At 37.2% G+C, this 25,819-nt stretch overlaps 1 protein-coding gene across 1 annotated transcript; it reads right to left on the reverse strand.

Moving 5' to 3' along the window:
* Positions 1-3,882: 3,882 nt before the first annotated feature.
* Positions 3,883-25,819, reverse strand: DLEU7 (deleted in lymphocytic leukemia 7). Its single transcript, XM_051987371.1, has 2 exons — positions 25,352-25,819; positions 3,883-4,570 (listed from the first exon to the last, which is right to left on the reverse strand). The coding sequence occupies exons 1-2, from the start codon at positions 25,670-25,672 to the stop codon at positions 4,358-4,360; spliced, it is 534 nt and encodes a 177-aa protein (XP_051843331.1). The 5' UTR covers positions 25,673-25,819; the 3' UTR covers positions 3,883-4,357.

The following is a 25,819-nucleotide window of genomic DNA, read 5'->3' on the forward strand; positions in this document are numbered from 1 at the left end:
AAAAAAGCAGAAACAAAAGCCAGAACTGAATTTATGGCCCCAAAGGAGAAAGGCAAGTGTGTACTGCTCTCCATTCTTGGCAGAAGTGGAGTTTAATGTAGGTGGGAACAATGAATATACTATTTTGATTGATTAATGTGGTGTTTGATTTTGTCAAACTGCTTCTCCCTCCCTCCCCTCCCCCCCCTTTTTTTATTCTTTCTCATAAGATATGGTTTAGGGGGACAGGAAGGGTTAGGAATCTATATGTAAATTAATTTGATTTTAATAAAATAAAATATAGAAATAATGTTAAATGATTGCAATAAAAATAAAATCTAATAAAAATTAGAATAAGAGAAAATAAGAAAAAATATTAGGGAGAGAAAGGGTCTTCTATTGTAGTAATCTATAGTTTAATTCCTTTCTATTATAGAAAAGGAAAGAAACCCACAAAAAGATCACACACATACGTCCTTCAAAAATGTTTTCTCACTTTCCCATACATTAAGCCAGATGACATAAAGCATCAGTCTGTTAAAACACTGTACTTTTCTCTACTCTGTACATATGTAGTTACTGCACATCATCCCCTCTACTCAAATGTAAACTACTTGATAAAGACAGAGACTTGAGTTCACCTTTTGTTGTATTTTCAACATTTAATAATGATTTCCTAATTTCTTGGTATTTATATCCCCAGTCTTTAGCACACAGCCTGGCTTATAGTCGGTACTTAATAGATGTTTATGGAATGAATTATTTTATTGTAGTGGGAAAATGAATTATTTTATTATAGTGGGAAAAAAGTTTGAAGAGTTAGTCAATAACCATGTCATTCCAGGTCTAACAGGAAAAGTCCATTTCAATATAAATTAACTTGATAAAAAGACTGATAAAAAAGTTAATTTGAAAGCTCCCAAAGTTTTCAACAAAGTAAAACATGATATCTTCCTAATTCGAGGATTCAGGGGATTTTTTTTTTCCATTGGAAAACTTAAAGAAAAGAAGCATTTGTTAAGTGCCTACAATGTAGCAGGCATTGTGTTAACAGCTTATTAAATTACTCATTTGATCCTTTCAATCCTGGGAGGTAGGTGCTTATTATTATCTCCATTTTACAGATATGGAAACTGTTGTTATTTTTCTGGAGTGATACAGCTAGCATAAGTGTTTGATACTGGATTTGAACTCAGACCTTCCTAATTTCATGCCCCATACTAGAAGAGGAAAAGAGACAGGGAGGGAAGAGAAAGAGAAGGAAAAGCCAGAGGAAAAAACCCAATACTCTCCTATGGAGAAAAAGACATCCCAGGGACTTGACCTTTTTGTCTATAGCTTCATTTTTCATTTTTATATTCTTAAAAAAATGTTTTTAAAAAGTCGGGTCTCTGATAGGACTCATTGTTCAGATTTGAAGAAAGTGATTTTCCCAAAGCACAGATAACCCTGTCACTCCCCTCCTCAAGAGACAACAATGATTCCCTATTATCACACAGATGTGTGATTATCTGTAAGGAGAAATCAACTACAAATCCTCTATTTAGCCTGGTGCAGCATTACTAAATATTACTACTATGCATGCACTTTGTGGTTCAGCGAAAATGACCTTTTTTTTCTTTTCCCCTCTGCCACAGCACTCTATCTCCCACCTCTTTGCATTTGCACTGGCAGTTCCCCATACCTGGACCACACCTTCCATCACCCTTAGAATGCTCAGTTATTATTTTTTCCAAGAACCCCTTTAGGTGCCATCTTTGTCCATGAAAGCATTTTTGATTCTCCCAGCAGAGTAGGTACCTAAATGCTTATTTGATTGAACCCATCACTGTGACTTTGTAAAAACTACTGAACTCTCATGAGCCTCAGTTTCCCCATATGAAAATTGAGACGGCAAATGTGGATATCTGAGTCCTGGCTCTCTAAGTCTATGATTCCCACTGACTGTGAATGTTGAATCAAAGACACTCCCTGTGCCTTCATTATTCTCTAAATTCTAAAAGAAGTCACCAGCATTGCTGTGGCTAAAGTCCTGTTTGAATATAAACAAGGACAGCCTACATAACTATAAAACTTTGACATTTGACTTCCTTTAAAGTTATTTTATTTGTTTTTCCATTTAAAACTTCTTGATGTGGTCTGCTGGGCTGGGGAGAAAGGAATGAAGGCAGGAAGCCTCATAAGATGGCCAGAAAGAATCTCAGAGCACACAAACTGCAATCCTTTCATTTTAGAGTTGGGGAAACTGAGGTCAAAGACTTGGGTTTTCTGGTTCCAAATCTAGCCGTTTGTGCACTGTGCCATATTGCCTTTGGAACAATGAGGATAAGGGAACAGAGGAAGAAAGGAGGCAAATTGGCCATTTTGAGGAAATTCTAGTTTTAGCTCATTTGGAAATAGATTGTTAATAGAGATTCCTTGAAGTATGAGCAGTAGACATCCAGCATGCTGTCCCTTAAGCCATCATTCAATCTCATCACCCCAAAAATGTGGCGACTAAAGGTTTACTTTGCATCTCATTTTCACTTAAAATAAATCCTTGAATAATTCAAGAGTGAAAGCATCTATACATTTCTGGCAGACATCTGACTTTGTCAAAAATATTTTAATACCCCCTTCTGTTTTGTGACCATTCATTTTAACATGTTTGTGTAACTGGATTTTTAAGTGAAGGAGGTAAAGTTTCAGAACTGAGAAAGTAATCATTTTCCCACTTAATTGGATATAATTTTCTGAAAAATCAAAATACTAAATAAATTGAAAAATACACATAGGGGAAAAAATGCACCAGACCCCATTTACCTATGAAACACACACTGTTTTCTCCAAGAATGTTACTTCCCACTTACACTAGATGTATCTTGTATATACTTATTTTTATATTCTCTCCTCCATTAAAATGTAAGCTCCAAGAGGGAAGGGCCTGCCTTTGCTTTTCTTTATATCCTCAATTTTTAGCATAAGGGTGTTCTTAACAAATATTTGTGCATCAACTGATCTAGTCTCTGAGTATTAGAGGTGTGGGGGGATACATCTCAAGAAGTTATCAAGAAATTCCTTCCCTTTGGTCTTTTCTTTCTGCTCCATTTCTATATTTTGTTTTGTCTCTATCTTTCTCTTAGAATTTATTTTAATATAAATATTCTTTAAGGCAGGTGATTATCTGTAAGGAGAAAAAAAGTATAGACCAGGATTGCTTATCTAAGATCATTGTGAGGAGAGAGGAATCCTAGAAACATTTCTGAGTGGTAGATAGATCTGCTGTAGTTTAAATGACCTGTCTACACTCCCAGAGCCAAAAATCAATATAAAATCTAAAATCCTGATTGTTATTAATGAGAGTGTGCAGGATTTTCCCCACTCCCAACCCTCCAGACACAATTTCCTAATTTTTTAGGAAATGTTACACTCATAAATTTTATTCCTGTCTCATAAATCTGATACTGTTTCTATTAAGTGGTATAGGAATGTCAGAAGTTTAACTGACCTCTGTTCTGGGCACAGTCTGCATGAAAATGCTGGAAACCTGGAAAAACTAGCTATGTGCCTATGTGAGCTACTAAAAATCCAAAGACACCTTTCCTCTCTTGTCAATTGGAAATGCTTGAGGGACACTGGCCTCTATATCCACTTCTCCCTCTTTTATCACAAAATTTCTTACTTGAACTGGGATATATGAAAACAATTTTTTTAAAAAGCTGGAAATTTTCATCTCAGGCCATAATAACACAATACTTATATTTTATTTAGCATCTTTTATTCCAAGTACCTTAAATAGGATTATTATCATTTCCAATTTCCAACCAAGGTACTTAAGGCAAAAAACTTGTAAGGTATTTAGTAGCTGTCAAATAGTAAAGACACTAAACCAGGAACAAGAATCAGAAGTATTAACACAAAGTCTTCAAATTTCTAGAGATTATTCCTTTACTAGGAAATGAAATAAATTGACACGCTCTATTTTATACATAGCAACAGAAAACATATATTGATTATAAATATCACATTTATGGCTCAGATTTTTTATTAATAATAGAACTTTAGACACAAAATAGCCCTAGTTAAACAAGAAGACCTCTAATGGAAAAAAATATGTAACAGGTCAAAAAGAATATCTGATGTAGAACTTAATGCACTTATCCAATCATATAACCAAAGTAGACTATATTCCTATTCATAATAAGCCAGAAAAATGGCAAAATCCCTGAAAATCCTAACTACTGCTACTGATTGTTGTAAATGGGAATAGAATTATGAGAGATCTGGATGACAGCCCTTAATTCTACCAGATGTAAGGATGCTCCGGGTTCAGTTTGTTATCAAGACTTACATACAATATCTACTTGGTTAAAGTTTAAGGCTGGACAGTCAGGGAGGGTTAGGGCTTGCGATCCAGAAGATTGCGGAGAATCTGCCTCAGAGCAATGTTGGCCATGGCACTGGGGTCCGGGGGGAGGCTCAGTAATGAATGGATCAGCTTCTTGATGATGGTCTTCAGACACTGGAAGGCTGCGTTCAAATCTTGGTCAAAGCTGTGTCCCTCCGGCTGTAGGGCCATGTGACTGCAGATGTTTCTAAACTCAACACTATCCTTTAAAAAGAATTAAACAAAGCAAAACCAAAGAGAAGAGGTTAATATAAGGTAAAGAAGTAAAAATGGATTCTACTAAATTCACATAAGGACCAGGAGGGCTCTCAACTTTGGGCAGGGTGGAAGGGATGTGTGAACTTGTATTTTTTAAATAACCATTTCAATATAACTGTTTCCTTTGTAGTCCTATGTATTTTATTTTGTATACTTAAAAACATTTTTCTTAAAAGGGTACATAAGCCTCACCAAATTATAAAGGATTAAGAGAGGGAAGCATACTATTTTTTCTGGATTCAAATTTTCTTCTATAATGATTTATATGGAAATGTTTTATATGACTGCACACACACACAAATATATATATATATATATATATACATATACATATATATGTATACACACACACACACACACACACACACATATATATATATAAAACTTATAACAAATTGCTTACTGTCTCAGGGAAGGGGGAGGGGAAAGAAGAAAGAACAAAATTGGAAATTCAAAACTTTTTTTAAGTGTTAAAAATCGTTTTTACATGTAATGGGAGAAAAATAAAATTATTTTTAAAAATCCATTGTAAATATTTTAAATCCTATCCCAATACATAAAGAACAGAAAAGGGGAATGGATAAAAACCATGAAGTTCTAGTTTGTAATTAGTTTTTAAATATGTATTAATTTTAACAAGATATGCTGGTAATATTCCCTTCTCAACTGCCTGATGCTCACTTCTAAATGTTTTTAAATGTTTAATTGACATTTTTTTTCTTTTTTTTTGGTATCACTATTACTAACTCACAACACCTTCCTAATCTCCAACCCCCTAAAGTTCCAGGAGTCCTCAAACTACGGCCCGTGGGCCATATCCAGCAGCTGAGGATGATTATCCCCCTCACCCAGGGCTATGAAGTTTCTTTATTTAAAGGCCCACAAAACAAAGTTTTTGTTTTTACTATAATCCATCCCTCCAACAGTCTGAGGGACAGTGAAGTGGCCCCCTATTTAAAAAGTTTGAGGACCCCTGCAAAACCCTACCTTTTCCAACAAATAGGTATAATTAAGAAACATGTCAACACTTTTACTGACTGTCTGAAAATTTGTCTCATTCTACACCTACAGTCTATCACTCCTTTGCCAATAGGCAGGAAGCATGCTTTATCATAGGTTAACTATCATATTAGTGCTTAGGAGAAAAGGGGAAGTTTTTTGGGTTTTTTGTTTGTTTGTTTGTTTGTTTGGTGCAACATGGCTATAGCTTCATTTGCTGTTTCCCTCCTGTAATTCAAGAGCACAGAAATTTCCATCCATATTAAATGCAAAATGAGCACTTATTAAATGTGCTCTTGACTGAATTTGACAATCTCCTCAATCGGCACTTGAGAAGCAGACCACACTTTTGTACAAAAGGAAAAAAGAATTCAAAAGCAACAAGCAAATGGACTTTCTGAATGGAGTCACACAACACCACATGTGGGTAACATGCCTAACACCAGCCTCTGATAGCATCCATCATCCAAATAAGAGGAAGATGCCTTTAAAAATAGATATGGGGCTTCACTCAGCTCCTAACACAATTCCAGCTTTTCTTTAGAGAACCTCAGAGAAAGCATCTTTGGGGAAGTCACATACATACATATATACACACACACCCCATAAAATTCAGCTGCTGAACTGTATTGCCCCCTTATTCCCCGAGGAAACTTTGAGTCTCTGTTGAGTTCTGCAAGACTATTTTACTATTTTGGTATTTCCTTCCAATTCTCTCTAAAATATATTAAAGGTCAACGAAAACAAATTAACAGGGGAAGCCTTTCCGTGGGACTATTAGGACCCAAGACAGAAAAAGAAAAACAGGTGATTGTCTCTCTTCCTGTCCATAATCGAGAAAATCCAAGGTGGGGGCCCACGGTTAGAAATGACCTCAAGCTGAAACCCCTACTGTTTTCATTTCAGAACAATGGAAGTCCACCGAGAAATCATTTAAGGAACCAGAGTATTAACTGGCCCATACTCTTCTGTCAGAGACTCACATAATAAATATTTGTGATGATTTCATTTAAAGTGTTTTCCATTCAGCCCAGGAGCATATCCCTCCCAACAGCTTTTGTTTGTCAAATCCCATATGTTCACCCAGACAAGTTAATATCCTAGATGGTGATGGGAACCCCTTGCCAAAATTAGAACTCCCTGTTTTCCCCCCATTTGGATGAATCTAAAACCTAGGTTCAACATGTCCTAATGTTGATGAAAATTTGTGCAAGTGAATATGAAATGTTGAGCCATGAGAACCCTAACACATGGCCATCCTTGGTATAACATGGTGATCTGGAAAGCTGCCCCTCCTTATATCTCCTCCAGCTGATCTTTTTCGGTACATGGAAGTAAATCCTCATGTTAATCTCAGAAGACTTCTTTTTTTTCCCTAATTACATTTTTGTTGTCTTGCTTTATATCACCCACATTTCTCCAATGGATTCCCTCCCCTCTCCACTTCCTAACGTCACTCCTTATGAGAAAATAACTAGCAAAACTAACCAAAATAGTCACAGTTTCACATTACATGCACATTATTCCATACTCAGTCTCCTATCCCTGCAAAATGTGTTGAGGGGTATCTTTTGCTATTTTTTCTCTGGGGTCGTTTAGTTATTCCCATTTCAATTGTGTATATTATTTTCCTGGTTTTATTTATTTCACTTTCTATCAGTTCACATAAAATATTGCTATGCTTCTTCTCTGTATTCATCATATTCATCTTTTCTAACATAGTCATATTCTATTACATTTAATTAGTTGTTCCCCAAACAAAGACATCTGTTTTGCTTCCAATTCTTTGCAATTACAAAAGGTGCTTCTATAACATTCTGGCTTCTTTTTATCAGTAATCCCAATGAGGTATATGTCTAGAAGCTCTAATTCTAACTGCTTTTTTCAATACCAGACTCTGCTGTCTGAATCAGGCTACAGATATAGCGACTTTGGTGAGCTGATCAGGAGTAACTAAAAAGAGCTTTCTGGGCTCAGTTCCAATAAACATAGCATCACAAAGGTGTGAATCATTTACCCTTTCAACATAAGTGTTAGCCCATAATCATAAGCCTCTGGGCCAGATCTGGAAACTAATTCTCAGATCTTCCGTATCACAGGCAAGGGTTCTAAAACCAGTAAGTACTCTGTTAAATCAGGTTTGATGTTGAGATTAAATATAGTGCTTTTTTTAAAAGGTAAGAATAATTCTATTTTGTAGATGGGGAAACTGAAAGATTGAGAGTAAACTGATCTGGCTAATTTGTCCCTCATATACTACGGGGACTTCAAAAGGTATAGGTAAGCAGAGAAAAGAGAGATTAAATATTTTAAGCAAGAAGAATCATCTTAAAGACCAAATGCTTGGTCTAAGGAATGACTGTATTTTGACAGTATTATTATGCCGATTTGAATCTAGGCCCCAAAAACGCTACCATTTTGTCACTTAGCTGCCTCTAATGGATCTAAAATCCGTCTTAAATCTCCAGCTCTCTCTTCTGCTTTGAATTTCTTTCCCTAGTGATTGAACAGCAATCTTGAGATACATGTTCCTAGTCTTTGCAACTAACTTATAAGCAAAACTGGTCACTGAGAGCTCTAGGGCCTGGTTTCCCAATGGGAAGTGCTTCCTGCAACCTTTCTCAAAGGAGCTCTCCATCACTAAGATGATGTGCAGTATCCTCTAGCTGCCCAGAAGATCTGGACCCGAACTGAGTGGCTCAGCTCCCAGTTAAAAGTGATATCTATTCAGTGATTCCACAGTCTCCCACCGATCTTTATCTCCTAAACAATTATCATAAGACAATGGGATTCTATGGTTACCGTTTGAGTATTCTTTTAAAAGTCAAAGTATTTTGTGTTCTAAGCATCTTTAGATATAAACAATAGCTGCCCTATACCCAGAAGTGTACTGGTAAACAATCAGCTCTCTGGTGGGGAAAATATGCTTGACATATTTTCAAGTTTAATCTGCATTATTAACATTTTCTTCATCACTTTCTTAAGTCTAGACAATCAACCAAAGAAATCAAGCCCTTCTGGGTAACATCTGCCAATTTCCAAGCGTTTTGTGCCCAAACTGAAATTTAACAACTGGCTCTTGAGAGCTGGTTACAGCTGGCTCTCTTATGTATGCCCTTGCCTATACTTGATCTACTTTGCAGAATGAATGAAATTCTAAAAAAGGTTGTCCTATTAATCCCTTTGAGGGAGAACCAAGTTATCAGCCAAACTTGGTGTAAGGAGGTTTTCTTGGAATAACTCCAGATGACAGCATGATGGGTTGCCTTTCCTAGTGGAAACCAAGGGTGGGAAAGGGGAGCCCCTTCTTGGATATACAAATTTAAGTAAGTTAGTCAGACCCTGTCTTCAAGGTGTTTACATTCTAATGGGGAAAGGAGAGGTCCAGGAGAGGGGTTTGCTGCACAGTGTGGCTAAAGACAGGAAGAGATGAATAGGGCTTCAATTCAGCAGATATTTACTAAATATTCAATTTGTAAAAAGCATCACAACTAGAATACCAGGACAGTCCAGAGGATGCAGCATATAGAGTTCTGATTCTGGAAGAAAAAGCACTTATCTCCCCAAGTTCAAATCCAGCCTGAGACACTTATTAGCTGGGTGATCCTGAGTCAATCCTTAATTTCCTCATCTGTAAAATGAGTTGGAGAAACAAATAGGAAACAGCTCCAGTATCTTTGCTAAGAAAACCCCAACACAAAGAGGCAGACATAATACAAAACTCCTGAACAACATCTGATACTTGGGGACACAAAGCCGAAACCTGACAACAGATCCTGTCCTCAAGGAGCATAAATAATCCAAGTGCAGTGATTCTTAACCTTTTGTGCGATATAGACCCCCCCACTGACAGATTGGTAAAACTCGTCAGAATATCTTTAATCAAAAACAATAAAATAAAATGCTCTGAAAAAGGAAATCAATTATATTGAAATATAGGCACCCAAATATTTTAAAAACAAGTTCACAATCCCCGGACTAAGGAATCTCTATTATATAGGAATGTGGTATTTATACAGATAATAAGATAATACAGAATATTAGTAATAAATTAGGAATTTTAGGAATTAAAAAAATCAAGTAAAACTCAAAGAGAAGCTCGGGTCACTGATCTCTACATATGGATCCCTATGGGATACTTAATTTTCAAATTCAGTGTTAAATATTTTCTTTTTTTTATTTTGTTCCATATTTCCCCAATACATTCCATTCCCAATCCATTCTAGCAGTACTGGGAAGCATTATGGGTCAGCTGCTGCTCATGGACCTGGGATTTAGTCCTCCCCCCCCCAAGCTAGAACTTGATGAAAAGGATCTTCAGCAAACAATGTTGATGATGAGCAGAGGGACAGATATTGGAGAATCAAGGGATAACTCTCCACGTTGGCTAGGATGTCAAATGAGTAAAGAATCATGTGAAATAAAACTAGCAAAATAGGTCGCTGATGAACTCCAGGAGTATTAAATGCCAAGCTAAGGAGTTTGTATGCTTTGAGCAAATGCTCAAAGCCTTTCTCTCTTTCAAAAAAAAATTTAAAGCTTTTTATTTTCAAAACATATGCACGGATAATTTTTCAACATTGACCCTTGCATAGTCTTGTGTTACAGATTTTCCCCTTTTTCCCCCCATCCCCTCCCCTAGATGGCAAACAATTCAATGTATGTTAAACATGTTAAAATATTTGTTAAATCCAATATGTATAAACATAATTTATACCATTACTGTGCTGCACAAGAAAAAAATCAGATAAAAAATAAAGTAAATATGTAAGAAAACAAAAATACAAACAACAACAACAAAAAGAGTGAAAATGTTATGTTGTGATCCACCCTCAGTTCCCACAGTCCTTTCTCTGGATGTAGATAGCTCTCCTCATTACAAGATCATTGGAAATAACCTCAATCATCTCATTGTTGGAAAGAGTCATGTCCCTCAAAAATTATCATTGAAAATATTGGCCTTTTCTCACCCCAACTCCCACTCATTCTAGAAAGAGATTCTGATGTTGAGGTCCTTGCTTCCCAACCCTGTCTCAGTTCCAGTTAGGATCACCCTCTGCTCTCAAACTCCAACCTTGGATATCCCCACCAGCAGCCCCCTGGCTGGAGAAAGGATGCTGAATGGGGTCACTGCGGATTTAGGTTATCTCTTGTCACCTGGGCCTTCACTGCCTCCAGGCAATCCTTTCACTTCCCTAATTGGCTCTCTAGAGCACTCCTTACAAACCCATTATTTCACACCTCTTCCCAAGCCTCCCACAAAAACCTTCTCCGTTTTCCTTCTTAACACAAGGCCTCCCGCCCAAACTTTACTGAGAAAAATACTACCCTTTTCAATAATACCAACCCTTGGGTTGTTTACTCACCCTATCCCCCCCCAAAAAAATTACTGCTTTTGTACTTTTCAAGTTCATTTCCACCCTTTCCACTCTACATCTTCAAAGTCTCCCTACTGGTTGACATCCTTGCTGACTAAACACTTCTATGACAGCCTTTAAAAATTTTCACTCCACCTTGCCATCCTTCCAGGCTCTCTCTGTCTGTCTCTCACTGTCTGTCTGTCTCTGTCTCTGTCTCTGTCTCTGTCTCTCTCTCTCTCTGTCTCTCTCTCTCTCTCTCTGTCTGTCTCTCTGTCTCTCTCTCTGTGTCTCTCTCTGTCACACACACACACACACACACACACACACGTCAAATTCCTTTTAAAACTAAAGCTGTCTACGTTTATTTTTTTTTTCTACCTCCTGTCTTTCAGGCAGCTTCTTCTTTGCTTGTGATTAACCCAAGGGATTTCTTACTACCCAAAAAGGGTCATAGCCTGAAGAAATAAGTACACAAAAAGGTGGGTTTTTGAGCGTTTTTTTTTAATTGTCGTTTTTACTTTCTTTAAATAAGTCAGATACTTGATACAGATGCTTGAGAAAAATTAGAATGCTTTAGAGAGGGATGGGGGGGAGTACAGGAGCCAAACTCATTCTAAAGTTATTTTAAAGATAGCCCTATAACTGTATTTGGTGACAGAATGGCAGATCTAGGGCCTTAAAAAAAAATAATAATCGGCACTGACATCCCAACCAAATCAGCATGCAGAGGCACTTTTTTTGTTGCTTTTTAAACAAATAAAACAAAGCCTACATGATCATGTTTTTTCTCACTATTACCCATTTCTCTGACTTTTATACAGAGCTGTTCTAGTCTGGCCTATTGTTCACTACCTGGTGAATTTTAGACAAAAAGCTCAATTACTTAGGATCCCACACGTGGCCTCAAGCCAAATAGGGGACTCAAGTCAAAATTGTTCAAATTAGAGCCCTGTGGCTGAAATAGGGAGACCCAAATGTAGAGCCCAACACAAAGATAAGACCTGCTACACCAGCTTCCGACACCAAGACAAGCCCACGCCAAGCAAAGGAAGAAACAAAACAAAGCTATTTAAGAAAAGCTATTTAAACTCTCAGCAAAGTCTTACCTTCCCCTTGGCCCCCAACTTCCCTATAAACTACATGGTAAATATTCCCCAAGATCAGCCAGTTTAAGCTCTCACTCCACCAGTGGTGACTACAGAGCTGACTTGGTCTAAATATGTGTAATCTAGGGGTGTGGATGGCCCCAACCATGCTCTTCAGCCAACCCACCCAATCCTACGAGGTGTTAAACATGGGGGACCCACTCATTTTATCTATGGCCAAGAAGCCTCGCTAATAATTTACTTTTTTTTTTTAATGGAGAAAATAAAAGCCTGAAAGCCAATAAGGATTCAAAATTCTTTTTCACTTGACCATTTTCCCCCAATATTAAGAAACTCTCACATAAATTATGGAGTTAGAACAATCGTGAAATCTCACCCAAATTTTACAAATGTCTTTACAGCATAACTGAAGGGCTTGGTTAACTGGAAAGAATCTAAATGACAAGCATCCACAGAGAATAGTCTATGGTCATAAAGCTACGTATCTGAAGCCGCAAAGGGTTATCAAATTGGGTATACTGTTTCATCCAGCAGTGTTTCTACTGGGTCTGTATCCCTAAGAGATCATAAAAGATGGAAAAGGGATTATATGTGCAAAAATGCAGCTCTTTTTTTGTAATGTTGGCAAGCAACTGAAATTAGCAATTCTTAACAATTTTAATTTTTTTTTTTACCACTTTATATATCTCAGATTGGCTAAGATCACAGGAAAAGGTAATGATAAATTTTGAAGGGGACTGGGAAAACTGGGACACTGATACATTGTTGCTGGAATTGTGAAGGGATTCAGCTATTCTGGAGAGTATTTGGAATTATGGCCAAAGAGTTATTAAACTCTGCATACCCTTTGATTCAGCAGTGTTTCTACAGGGCTTAGATCCCAAAGAGATCTGAAAGGAAGGCCCACATGTGCAAAAATGTTTGTAGCAGCCCTTTTTGTAGTGGCAAGGAAGTGGAACCAGGAAAGTGGATGCACATCAATTGAAGAATGGCTGAATAAATCGTGGTATATTAATGTGAATATTATTGTTCTGTAAGAAACGACCAGCAGGATGATTTTAGAGAAGCTTGGGGAGACACATATGAACTAATGCTGAGGGAAGTGAGTAGAACAGGAGATCATTATACATGGCAACAAGAAGACTATACAATGATCAATTCTGATGAATGTGGCTCTTTTCAACACTGCAGTAGTTCAAGGAAATTCCAATAGACTTGGGATGGATAGAGCCATATGTATCAAGAGAGAAGACTATGGAGACAATGTGGATCAAAGCGCAATATTTCACTTTATTGTTTGCTTGGGGATTTTTTTCCTATTCTCATGGGGTTTTTTCCCCTTTTGAAATGATTTTTCTTGCCCAGAATGACAAATATGGAAATATGTTTAGAAGAATTGCATGTTACCCTACATGGTATTTCTTCATGTCTTGAGGAGGGTGGAGGTAGAGAAGGGTGAGAGAAAAATTTGGAACATAAGATTTTGCAAAGGAGAATGTTAAAAACTATTTTTGCTTGTATTTGGAAAAATAAAATGCTAATGAGAACTAGAACCTGTTAGTCATTAGAGTAGAAGCTTTCTGAATGGGTGAAGAGAACTCCATTTCAAAGGATGGAAAATACTAACTCTTAAAGATAATAACATAGTCTAAAGTTTTTAAAAATTAATAAAAGTCTAGTTTAACACTTTTAACTAGACAGTTTTACTATAAGCCTAGAATAATAGCAAAGATAATGTGACTGCTTAAATGACATCAAATCTCATGGATTCAGAAACAGCATTCAATGAATTTTTTTGAAGTTAATTATATTTTTTAAATGGTATTTTTTAAAATGAAAGTGAAAGATCACCTGAATCTACTGTCTGGCTGACTAACATCTTGAAAAGATTAGAAAGGAAAATTAAAAGTACAAAGACCACATGTTAACAAAGGCAGAATTCTCATTGAACCTCACTTTAGGATTTCAAAATTTGATTTTGACTGTGTTGGAGGGAGAAGGAAAAAACCTTCTGTGGGAATTCATCTCAAATTATAATGTCAATGACATGATATGTTTTGAATATTCTGTGCAAATATTCACAACATAAGTTGAAGTATTTACGAGTCTCTCCCTGCCACTTTTGATTCCATTGAGCTGCCTAAATTATAAATCAGTCTGTACTGTTTTCTCTCTTCCCCTCCCCCTTCCAATCTCCTCTCTCACTTCCCTTCTACTTCTTCCCTTCCCTTTCTTTTTTTCCCTTTTTTTTTTTTTAACAACTTCAGTAATCATTTATTGAGAATCTACTAAATACTAAGTACTCTGAAAGGTACTGGAGGACACAAACATACAAAGCACATGATTCCTATTGATATTCCATTGATAGAAATCAGAGGCCAATATCGATAACCATTGACTAATACCAGTGCCACATTTAATACTTGATATCCACACCATCATATAGGGAAAAGCTTACAAACTAAGAGATGAGAATGGGAGAAATATTTTAGATTATTATTTGCCTAAGAGGCATGATGCAACTGGGTACAGCAAATTATCCAGGTAAACTTAACTATCTTCAATTTTATGATGTCCCTTTATTGATTTGCATGTTAGATGTCAACAAATATTATGGTTTCTCCAGAAAGTATATCAAAGACTCACGCCAAGTCATTTCTATCAAAATGCTGTGGGGAACTGAAATTTATTTTTGTCACCACATAGTATCCAAGGTATAGCTGAATAAAAGATTCTGCAGATGAAATGATTTCCCTTGATTTCTTTAAATAATGAACAGCCTTTTTCCTCCTCCATTTTCTTGTGATGGTGAATATCCTACATTACTCTCTGAGGGAGGCTGGTGGATTCTTTCAACCTAGTTTATCCCTTGATTTTACTCCTTCTGGGAAATTTAGTTGAGCAGTTTCTTGAGAAAACTTGAGAAAAAAAGCAGTTGGATTTTCTTCACCTTTTTTGATAATCCAATGATTATTAAGTTCTTTTTCTAAGTAGTATCCTCTAGCTTCATCATCCATGCTTGTAAGATTTTCAAGTCTTTTTTTCCAGTTGAGTTGTTTTTTGGTCTGATTTTCAGCCATTTTTTTTTTGCCAACTGGCATTCCAGCTTGAGAATTTTATTTCTTATTCCCTTATTCAAATTTTCCATTGCTTTCTCCATGTTATTGACTTTTATAATTTTGTTTTATTTTTATTGATGAAAAATGATATCATTATAGATGCCAGATCTTTCTTTACTAAAAGTTTTATCATCCAAGTTCATGTGTCTTATATTGTTAAGGCCGTGTCATTTCTTGGGATGATACAGTTAATTTGTTATTCTCCCCATTCTTAGAATTATCTCCCACCTCATCTCTGCCTCCTGGCTTCCTTCAAGTCCCACCTTTGACAAGAAGCCTATAAGCATTAATGCTAATAATACCTTCCCTTTGAGACTACTGATAATTTAGCCTATCTATAACTAGCATATACCTATTTTCTTGCATGTTGTCTAAGATCAGGCATTTTTTTTTTGGCCTTTGTGTTCCTAGCACTTAACACAGCACTCTAACATTTAGTAAGCATTTAATAAATGTTGGCGGATTTGATTTCTTTATAGTACACACTATATTTATCATTTGGGGGAGGATTTTTTTTCTTCTTCTGTTTGCTCATTTCCTTGTCCTTTCCTCTTCTCTTGAGGTTCTCTCTTTGGGGGTTCTTGGGCTGTTCCCCTCCTTTTAATTTATTAAGAATTTGGCATTTTATCTCATTCATTTGAGAGTGTTGAGTTCTTCACAATTTCTTACTCCTTTATCTTGTCATAAACCTATGTTTGTTCTTTCTTATAAAGCAGATATATTTTCCCCAGAAAAAAATCATTCTAATTTTTGTTATTTTGAGTTTTCTATCTTCTGCCCATAGGTCCAACTCCTCTCCTAAGACTATCTCCCAAGTCTATAACCCAGAGCATCAGAGCAGGGAAAGGAAATTCTCCCCAATTTTCAGCAAGGGTCATAATGAACACCAATTTATTCAATCCTCTCTGAAGGTGCTTATTAGCAAAGTTAAGAATACTCCTGGGCTGAGGCAAGACCCTCTGGAATCCCTCAGGGAGTGGGAAGTATATAAAATAGAAGAATGCTTCTGTCTTAGAAGAACGACTTTAAACAAATCATTCTCTCAGCCATATTACACTATAACCCTGCATAATGCATAAAATTTTCATAGAACTGGAACTTCACAGAGCACAAAGCAGTCGCCAGTTGTGTTTCATGAACCCAAGGTCACTTCTTTATAGATAAGTAGCAGTGTGTTAATAAAACACCCAATGAAGAGCTCCCCAAAATCTGCCAGTCACCATAAAAAAAATCATTGTCCACAGGAAATTAAACATTTTTACTTTGGGATACATGCAATATAAACCCTCCCATAAGCTCTCTATACTCCCATGTATTTGCTTAGAGGACGGTATCATTTTTAATTGGAAAAACCCAATGAAAAAAGTCATTTGGGATGACCAGTACCCCCCATTCAGGGACATTTGCTGACAATTCCCAACAAGGTCGAGTTGACAGAAATGTTTTCAGAGCTCTCTCATAATAATCTTTTCCAATCATTTGTATTTTGGAAAGCTGGGTTGGGGGGTACTGCTTTTCATATCATTCATGTCATAGGGAATTATAGAGCTATAAACGAGTTTCTTGTAAAAGTCAGTGCGCACATGGAAAATACACGCCAGGCAGCCTGTGGTTAGCCACCGAGTCTCTTTCTAATACAGAAAACACAAGTTTGTCCCAAGAACAGAGCAGTCCTCGGGGTACAGAGACGGTTCACATAGCGTAATCATGAGCACAGATTTCCTCCGTGGCTTCGTAATGATTTTTTGGAGTCACGGTTCCCAAGTTTACAGAAATTGGCCCTGCTCCTCAGAAGTAAAAATGCAACACACTCGTTATCAATGTCTGTATTTCTCCGGGCAACAGGAGATCCGCTCTGACAATGTGCAAATAACATTAGCAGAGAACTTGGAAGTCAGAGTCCACAGCCAAGGCTCACACTGAAGCAGAAGGAAGGAAAGCAGTGATTCCTGTGATGGACGGATGGATGGATAGATGGGGTCAGAAGTGAGGTGACAAATCACAAAAAATGGTGATATACAATAAAAAGTGAAAACCTCTGCCTACAAATAACACTTCCTTAGCTCTATCTTTCACAAATAGGCTTTAGAACATTTGTTAGATTTGGGGTTGAGAACGGTGTTTAAATATTACAAAGAGAAGTTCTTTTGAAATGATTTTAAGGTATCCTCTATCTTTTGCTGTGAGTCATTTAAGTCAAATACGATTTTCCATGTCCACATTTGGGGTTTCTGTGACAAAAATACTGGAGCGGTTTGTTATTTCCTTCTCTAGTTCATCTTACAAATGAGAAAACTGAGGCAAAAAGAATTAAATGCCTGCCCAGAGCCATAGTCAGTAAATGTCTGAGATAGCATTTGAACTTATGAAGGGGAATCTTCCTGATTCCAAGGCTAGTGCTCTATCCACTGGACCACCTAACTGCCCCAATTACTACTCCATTACCCACATTTGGATTTGTCATCAGGGCAATTTTTTTAAAAATTAGCTTCTACCTATCATCTTGCCACTTCTGGATTGCCTCTAACTCTGAAAATCTTTAGCAATCAATAGACTGACTAGTTACTAATTACATTAGTTTTCCTTTTTCCTTCTTGGATCTGGGTCTTTCATTAGCATAGAAAACTCTGGTGAGAAATGTCCACTACCAATACCTGGTCTGCATCTCAAGAGTCTCAGGGGAGTTTACCTAGACTACTGAGAGGTTAAATGATTGGTTTGACTCACACAGCCATTAATGTGTCAGATATAGGCCCTCCACCTAGCTCTTCCTGATTCTAAGCTAAGCTTCTATTTCCAGAGCCAAAAGAATTTTGTTTGGATTTTTTAAAAAACTACAATGAATAATTACCTACATTGGGAAGTATACAGAAAGGCTTCATAGAAGTGGAAAATGAATTGGACTTTAAAAGACCCAATAGGGAAAGAAGTAGAAAGATATTTTAGCCAATGGGGACAGAATGAGAAAAAGTATGATGTCAGAGAAACTTTTTTCACTTATAAATAACCCCTTCTGAGGAAGTGTGTTTGAATTTGTTTGAGAGAGGGAAAGGGAGCAAAAGGCATAACAGAAGTGAGCCCAGGAGATACTATGAATGCTGCCAGACTGGTCCTCTGCCCTCCAAAAGAGAAAATACTATTTCCACTTTTTTTTCTTGCTCTTTGCTTTCATTTTGATGTTTTTTCAGTTTTTTCCTTTTTATCTGATTTTTCTAGTACACTATGACAATTGTGGAAAATATGTATAGAAGAATTGCACTTGTTTAACATATTGCTTGCCATCTAGGGGAAGACACGAGGGGAAGGGAAGGAAAAAATTGGAACACTTTTGCAGAGGTGAACATTGAAAATTATCTATGCATATGCTTTGAAAATAAAAAGCCATAATTAAAAAAATAAAAAATACCAGATAGAAGAAAAATAATTAGGAAAGATTTGGGCCTGAGAAATCTACCCACACAAAGAAAAAGAGAGCACTAGAGAAAAACCAGAGTGCTCGGAAGAGCCAGGTAAAAACAACCACCAAGAGAAGTCCTGTAAGCGTCACCCTACTAAATGAAAAAGAATTTTTAATCTGGGATCTAAAACTCAATTTTTCAAATTAATATTTTAAATTCTTTAAAATTAATATTCCAATAATTCTATTTTAACATAATTGATTTCCTTTATAATTCTGTGTGGTTTTGTTTTCTGCATTTTAAAATGTTATTCTGAGATGGAATCCAGGGCACAGAAAAGGTTAAATACTCCAAAATTAACAGATCTATCAAAACTGGCCCCTTGGCTTTACCTAGGGTTTAGGAAAAAAAACTGATGCCCCACGACAAATTTGCAGTCATCAAGTATTCTGTCCCTACTTTACAGGTGCAGAAAAATTCTGAATCAAGTAGTCTCAGTGTTATTAACAGAAACTGTCTCCCAGATCCAGAAACATGGCTCATTATTTCCTCCTTAAAAAACACCCTATTTTATAGCCCTGATGCTATATATTAGGCTCCTGTTTCAAAAAGCTCCAAGTTATTGAAGTGTCTATTAACAATGATAAATAGTGGTAAGAATCTCCTAAGCAAGCAGGCTGCTAAGAGGCCAGGGATATTAAATGCATCCTTCCTCTTCCAAGGGCAGAGCAGTTCTGAGGCACTGGAGTTGGAAGGAAGGACACAGTGAGGGGAGAGCTCTGAATGTAGGAAAGAATGACAAAAGCCAAGAGCCAGGAAAGATATTTGGCATTCAACAGGTCACAATGATCCTCGCTCAGCTGTAAAAGAAAGCCTTGGACTGACGTGCTTCAAGCAGCTGCAAGCTGAGCCCATGGTCAAATCGACATTACAGGCTTGTAGGCCCTGGCTTGCATCAATAACCCTGTCAGAGGATCCTTGTTTCCCGTTTTCCCCTCAATATAAACATACAGTCCTAAGCCTTTGGGGTTCAGAGTACCACTAAAAAGAAAAAACCTCTAGGGTCAAAACTCACTCATGCACAAGACCGGATGGTTCATATTTCTCTTTCAAAAGCACTTTACTAAAGACTTTTGCTACAGCTCTGTAGCTAGGACATGCATTATTTCCAACAACCAATGACGGGAATAGTTCAAAAAGGTTAAATGACTTGTATACAATCAGAGAGTTAATTAGTATTAAGACCAAATTCTTAGGGACCTATATGTGCAAAAATGTTTGTGGCAGCCCTTTTTGTAGTGGCTAGAAACTGGAAATTGAATGGATGTCCATCAATTGGAGAATGGCTGGATAAATTGTGGTATATAAATGTTATGAAATATTATTGTTCTGTAAGAAATGACAAGCAGGATGAATACAGAGAGGCCTGGAGGGACTTACATAAACTGATGCTGAGTAAAATGAGCAGAATAAGGAGATCATTGTCCACGGCAACAAGAAGAATATACAACGATCAATTCTGATGGACATGGCTCTCTGCAACAATGAGATGATTCAAACCGGTTCCAATTGTTCAGTGATGAAGAGAATCAGCTACACCCAGAGAAAGAACCGTGGGAATGGAGTGTGGACCATAACATAACATTTCCATTCCTTCTGTTATTAGCCACTTGCATTTATTTTTCCTTCTCAGTTTTTTTTAACCTTCTTTCTAGATCCAATCTTTCTTGAGCAGCAAGTTAACTGTATAAATAGGTATACATATATTGTAGGTAACATATACTTTAACATATTTAACATGTATTGGACTACCTGGCAAGGGGTTGGGAGGACGGGAAAAGTTGGAACAAAAGGTTCTGCAAGGGTCAATGCTGAAAAACTACCCATGCATATGTTTTGTAAATAAAAAGCTATAACAAAAAAAGACAAAATTATTTTGACTCTTCCATAAAATCTTTCCTTTATACCATCTTCCCTGATAAAGATAGAAATCCAATACCAAAGCTAGTGAAGTAGATCTCCTATATTCATGATTTCAATGAATCTACTGAACTCTAAGATGTATAATCTTACTTTCCCAGACCGTAAACTGCCCAGTAGAATGATCACCAGCTTCAGCCCATGTCCTCTGTTCCCTTAAATAAAGCTATGACTTCATATGGATCATGTTTCTTGTTTTCTCTATGAGTGAGAGAGAGGGTAAAGGAAGCAAGAGCATTTAGGGGAAAAAATGATATTTTAAATACATAAATAATACTAGGGAAAATGTTGGAAGGCATGATCTTCAATCTAGCTAGCAGCTAACAGAAAAACAAAACAAAACAAAACATCATTATACTAAGTAGAAAGAATTGCCAATGCTGCCTCATATACTGGCCATCATCAAGGGACATTGCCCTAATCACTGTGTTTGCTGGAGAAAAATAGTTGCTCCTTTATCTATATGTTTTCCCTCAACCTCTAACCATTTTGCTGATGTTAAAAATACAATTATTTTTGGATTCAGCAGTGTTACTACTGGGTTTATATCCCAAAGAGATCATAAAGGAGGGAAAGGGACCCATATGTGCAAAAATGTTTGTGGCAGCCCTTTTTGTAGTGGCAAGAAACTGGAAACTGAATGGATGCCCATCAACGGGAGAATGGCTGAATAATTGATGGTATATGAATGTTATGATATGATCGTTTGATCAGCAGCATGAATTCAGAAAGGTCTGGAGAGACTTAGATGTACTGATGCTGAGTGAAGTGAGCAGAACCAGGAGATCATTAAACACCACAAGATTAAGTGATAATCAACTGTGATTGACTTGGCTCTTTTTAACAATGAGATGAATCAAGGCAATTCCAATAAACTTGGGATGAAGAGAGCCATGAGAACCCAGAGAGACTGAATATGGATCAAAGAATAGTATTTTCAGATTTTTCCCCTTTTGATCTAATTTTTTATATAACAAGGCAAAAATGGAAATACATTTAGAAGGATTACACATATTTAATTTATAGCAGATTACTTGCTGTCTGTAGGAGGAGGAAGGTAGCTTAGCAAGGGAGAAAAATTTGGAACACAAAGTCTTACAATAATAAATGTTGAAAACTATCAGCATGTATTTGGAAAATAAAACACTTTTGAATTTTTTTAAATACCCTAGATAACAAATTAGAATATCTAAACCATGCTAATTGTAGTGGGATCAGGAGCCCATATGGGATCTCCTAATTGAATGTGGAGGTCCACAAAATTATTATTATCAATAAATGTTTGAAGATATATATATACTTTCATACCTCAAGTCACATAAAAATTTCTTGGACAAAAAGGAGTCATGGATATTAAGAAGCCCCGGACTGGAGCATGAATGGAGAGAAATTGAAAAAGCAACATTAACTTGGGCCAAAACAGTATCAGTGTTTGGGGTAGGGGGAGATTGCATTGAGATACATTATAATGAAACTTCATGAGGAGCCTTAGACTTTTGGTAATCAAAATAAAACATTTAAAAATTAGGGAATCAATAGTTGAATTATTAATATAAAGTATTAAAGTGTTATTTTAACAGAAATTATATATATATGTGTGTATGTATATATATATTCATATATGTATACACACACACACACACACACATATATATATATATAAATCATATGTTTTCTTTTTCTATCTACTTTCTTTTCTGTGCTTGCAGACTCATCCATCAGAACAGAAACTCACTATAAATAAGGATTATGTCATTCTTTACATTTATACTCCTGGCACGTAACAGGATTGATCAGTGTTAAATACTCCTCCATACTGAAATGCCAGTCACCCATCACATAATAAACACAGCTCAGTTAACTGCATATGCCCTTAACAATCCTTTGCCTTTCCAGTTAGCACTGGGCCTGAGACAAGATTTTCTCTGATTTTGTTATTATTTCATCAATTTAAAGAATTCCAGATTTCCCTTCTTAGAAATATAACTGTAGAGAATATCTAGTCTAACCCTCTCATTTATAAAGATGAGGAAACCAAAGTCCAGGGGAATTGGAGCATAGGGTATTGGTGGTGAGGAAAACAAGATGGACTTGAAATCAAAGGACCTATGTTTAAATCTTGGATGTTCCATTTGATAACATGGGACCTTCACAAAGTCACAACCTCTTTAAACCTTAATTTAAGAAAGGTGGCATGGTGCAGTGGATAGAACAAACTGGACCTGTGTTCATATCCTGATTTTAAAGTTTATTAACTATAGAACCTTGGCCAAGTCATTAAAAAAAAATTGTGCCTCAGTTTCCTCATCTGTAAAAATCAGGTTGGGTTCAACAGCTTTGGATATCTCTTCCAGATCCCTATCCTTTGATCCTAAGTGACTTGCTCAATATAGTAATAAGGAAAGGGAGAGTCAAACATCTTATCCAACTTTCCTATTTTATACATGCGATATTATACCTTGCTGCCTCTCATTATTTAATACACAGAATTGGAAACAGTGATTGTTTCTGGATTTAATGACTTGCTAAGTTCAACAAGTCAGTAATAAATGGCAAAGCTGGGCCTCAAACCCATATCCTAACTTTTCACACAACACACAGATTGTCTCATAACACTTATCTAGGTGTAAGTTTCAGTGCAGTTTTTTAAATTTTTATTTTATTTTTAATTTTGGGAACAAAACAATGTAGTTTTTTTAAAATATCTATTAGATGACTTAAAAGTCACACAGTATATAATAACTTTCCTTCTAATGTATAAGAACAGCAAACGCTGGATTACAAAATTTATCTCATACTATCATTTAGCTTCCTGTTACCAAACATATTTAAAAAGTCCTTTGGGCACCTGTTTGACCACCAAGACTCTAGAAGCAATACTGCAGCTAGAAGATGCCCTGGAAATTATTTTTATTTTATATTATTTTATCTGAATGCTTTCATTTTACATGTAGGATAACCAAAGAAACTGCTTCACCACCCATGTAAGTAAATAATAGGCAGAGTACTTTATGGAGATACTGCCTAGTTATGTTGCTGTTCTGCCAATCGGCAGTATTTTTTTAAGCAGTTTGCAACCTTAAGAGGGAACAGGTGCCATACAAATATAAGCTCTTTTACTTAGCAGGCATTTAATATTAATATTCACACTTCAACACTTTGGGCTTAACCCTTCTCAGCCTGTTCAGTAAGTGTCCAGATTATTGACTCAGTAGTCCTCTAAACCCCCTGGCAATCCAGACTAGTAGTGAAAATAAATGTAATTCATGGGTGTGAAAAAACTTTAAATGTTATAAAGATAATTTAGTGCGGAAAACAGCCAGGTGATTTACTAATCCCACCTGCACCAGAGAAAGGCATTTATTAAATCATAGAATGCTGAAGCTGAAAGGGGACTTTGAGACCAGAGGCCAACCTTATATCCTGGAAAATGAGGAAACTGAGGCAAAGTGAAAGGAAACCTTTTGTCCAAGATTACACACAGTTTAAATTAAGAAACCAAAATATGAACCAAGCTTCCATTCCAATCCATCAAAAAATTTAATTCCTGGTATACAAGAAATGCTCTATAAATGTTTTTAATATATTTAGAGATGACCTTAATCAACTGTTTTCACATCCAAAAACATACAGTGGGGGGTGATGATTTCAAAATCTGGACTCAAGGCCATTTCCTATTCACCAGAAAAGTATTTTATAAATGTTAATTATAATAATTTTTAAGACTCGGGCTATTTTCATACCCAGAAGCAAACAGCAATGATGTAGATTTCAAATTCTGAATCCAGGGCTCTTTCCAATCCATCACAAAAGTGCTTGGTGCCCAGCAAGTGCCATATAAAATATATTAATCTTATATGTGCATATATATATATATATATGTCATCGTTATTATCATTGATTTTGTGGTTATTAAATAATGAGATAGGCCAACTGTTTTCATACCCAGAAGCACAAAGCAGTGATGACTTCAAAATCTGAATCCAGAAAGCCTCTTTCCAATTCACCAGAAAATTAAGTATTTTACAAATGTAAGTTAATTATTAACAAGCTTAGAGTCTGGCTGTTTTCATATTCAGATGCATATGGCTGAGATGCCACTTTCAAAATTAAAATTCAGGGCCCTTTCTAATACACCACAAATTAAGTGCCTGACACAAAGTAAAAACTACATAAATTATTATTATTATTAAAGGTCTTTTCCAAGCCACTACAAAACTGAGTATATTGTAAGCCCTCTATAAATGTTGATATTAACATTATGATTAGCTTGGCCAACTTTTTTCACAACCAGAAGCACAAAGAGGTGGTGATTTACAGCCAGGAGGTAAAAAAGCAACAAGAAGAAACGGGATCACTTCCCCTCTGCTCCCAACTTCCATTTGTGGAGGATGCTAACACAGCAGGAAAAGGAGGATGAGCCAGGGCAGGATGCCCTCTTGCCTCCAGGACACACAAGCACACGCGTGCACATGCACACACACTAGCGTGCACATGCACACCTCCGCACGCTTTCCCCGTGCATCTTCACTTGCAGGGACTACTTTTCTTCCAGGATGCTTCTGCAATGCACTGTTCCAAACCTGCCACTGCCCTCCTTCCCTTCGGTGGCTTAACCCCACTAACACTCGCGCTGCCCCTCGGTGCTGGCCAACCCAGCGTAGGGTCCGGGGGTGAGAGGTCAGGGCTAACCCTGGGGCCCAGCAGTGGATTACCCCGCGCTGGGAGGCGACGAGAAATGGGGTAGGGGGCGGGAGGAGCTTACTTTCAAGTAGATGGGGAAGCCCAGTTCCTGATGCAAGGGTTTTAGGATGGTCTGCTCCACCCGGATAAGCTGCGAAGTGGACTCGACGACGCGGCCCAGCGAACACTGACCGCAGTCCCCCGCACCTTCCGCCTTCGCCACGGCCGGGCCCCCGCCCTTTTCTCCATTCTCTCTGGGCCCTGCCTGCCCCGGGGCTGCGGACACTTGCTGGGAGTAAAGCAGGTCGTCCTCTTCGTCCCTCTGTTGCTGCAAGAGCCGCAGGGTCTGCAGGGCCACTATCTGGTGACTGATAGCGACCTGGAGGCTCCCAGTGGGGGCCATGGCTGCCCCGGGCTTTTCTGCCCTATTCCTCGCGCAGGTGAGGAATGAGAGAGAGCAGGAGCGGGTGATTGAGGTCAACAGGGTCACATTTTCCGCCAGTTCCCTTCCCTCCCGCCTCTACTCCCCGGGAGCGCTTCTTTTCTCGCT

This window comes from Antechinus flavipes, chromosome 3 (genome assembly GCF_016432865.1).
Source record: "Antechinus flavipes isolate AdamAnt ecotype Samford, QLD, Australia chromosome 3, AdamAnt_v2, whole genome shotgun sequence".
NCBI lineage: Eukaryota > Metazoa > Chordata > Mammalia > Dasyuromorphia > Dasyuridae > Antechinus > Antechinus flavipes.

What these genes read in the sequence shown, in the direction of transcription:
- DLEU7 (XM_051987371.1), bottom strand. Translation starts at nt 25,672, where the DNA reads ATGGCCCCCACTGGGAGCCTCCAGGTCGCTATCAGTCACCAGATAGTG. An exon ending in GCTTCCCCATCTACTTGAAA is followed by an intron (nt 4,571 to 25,351) that starts GTAAGCTCCTCC and finishes TTCTTTTTAAAG; the next exon opens with GATAGTGTTGAGTTTAGAAA.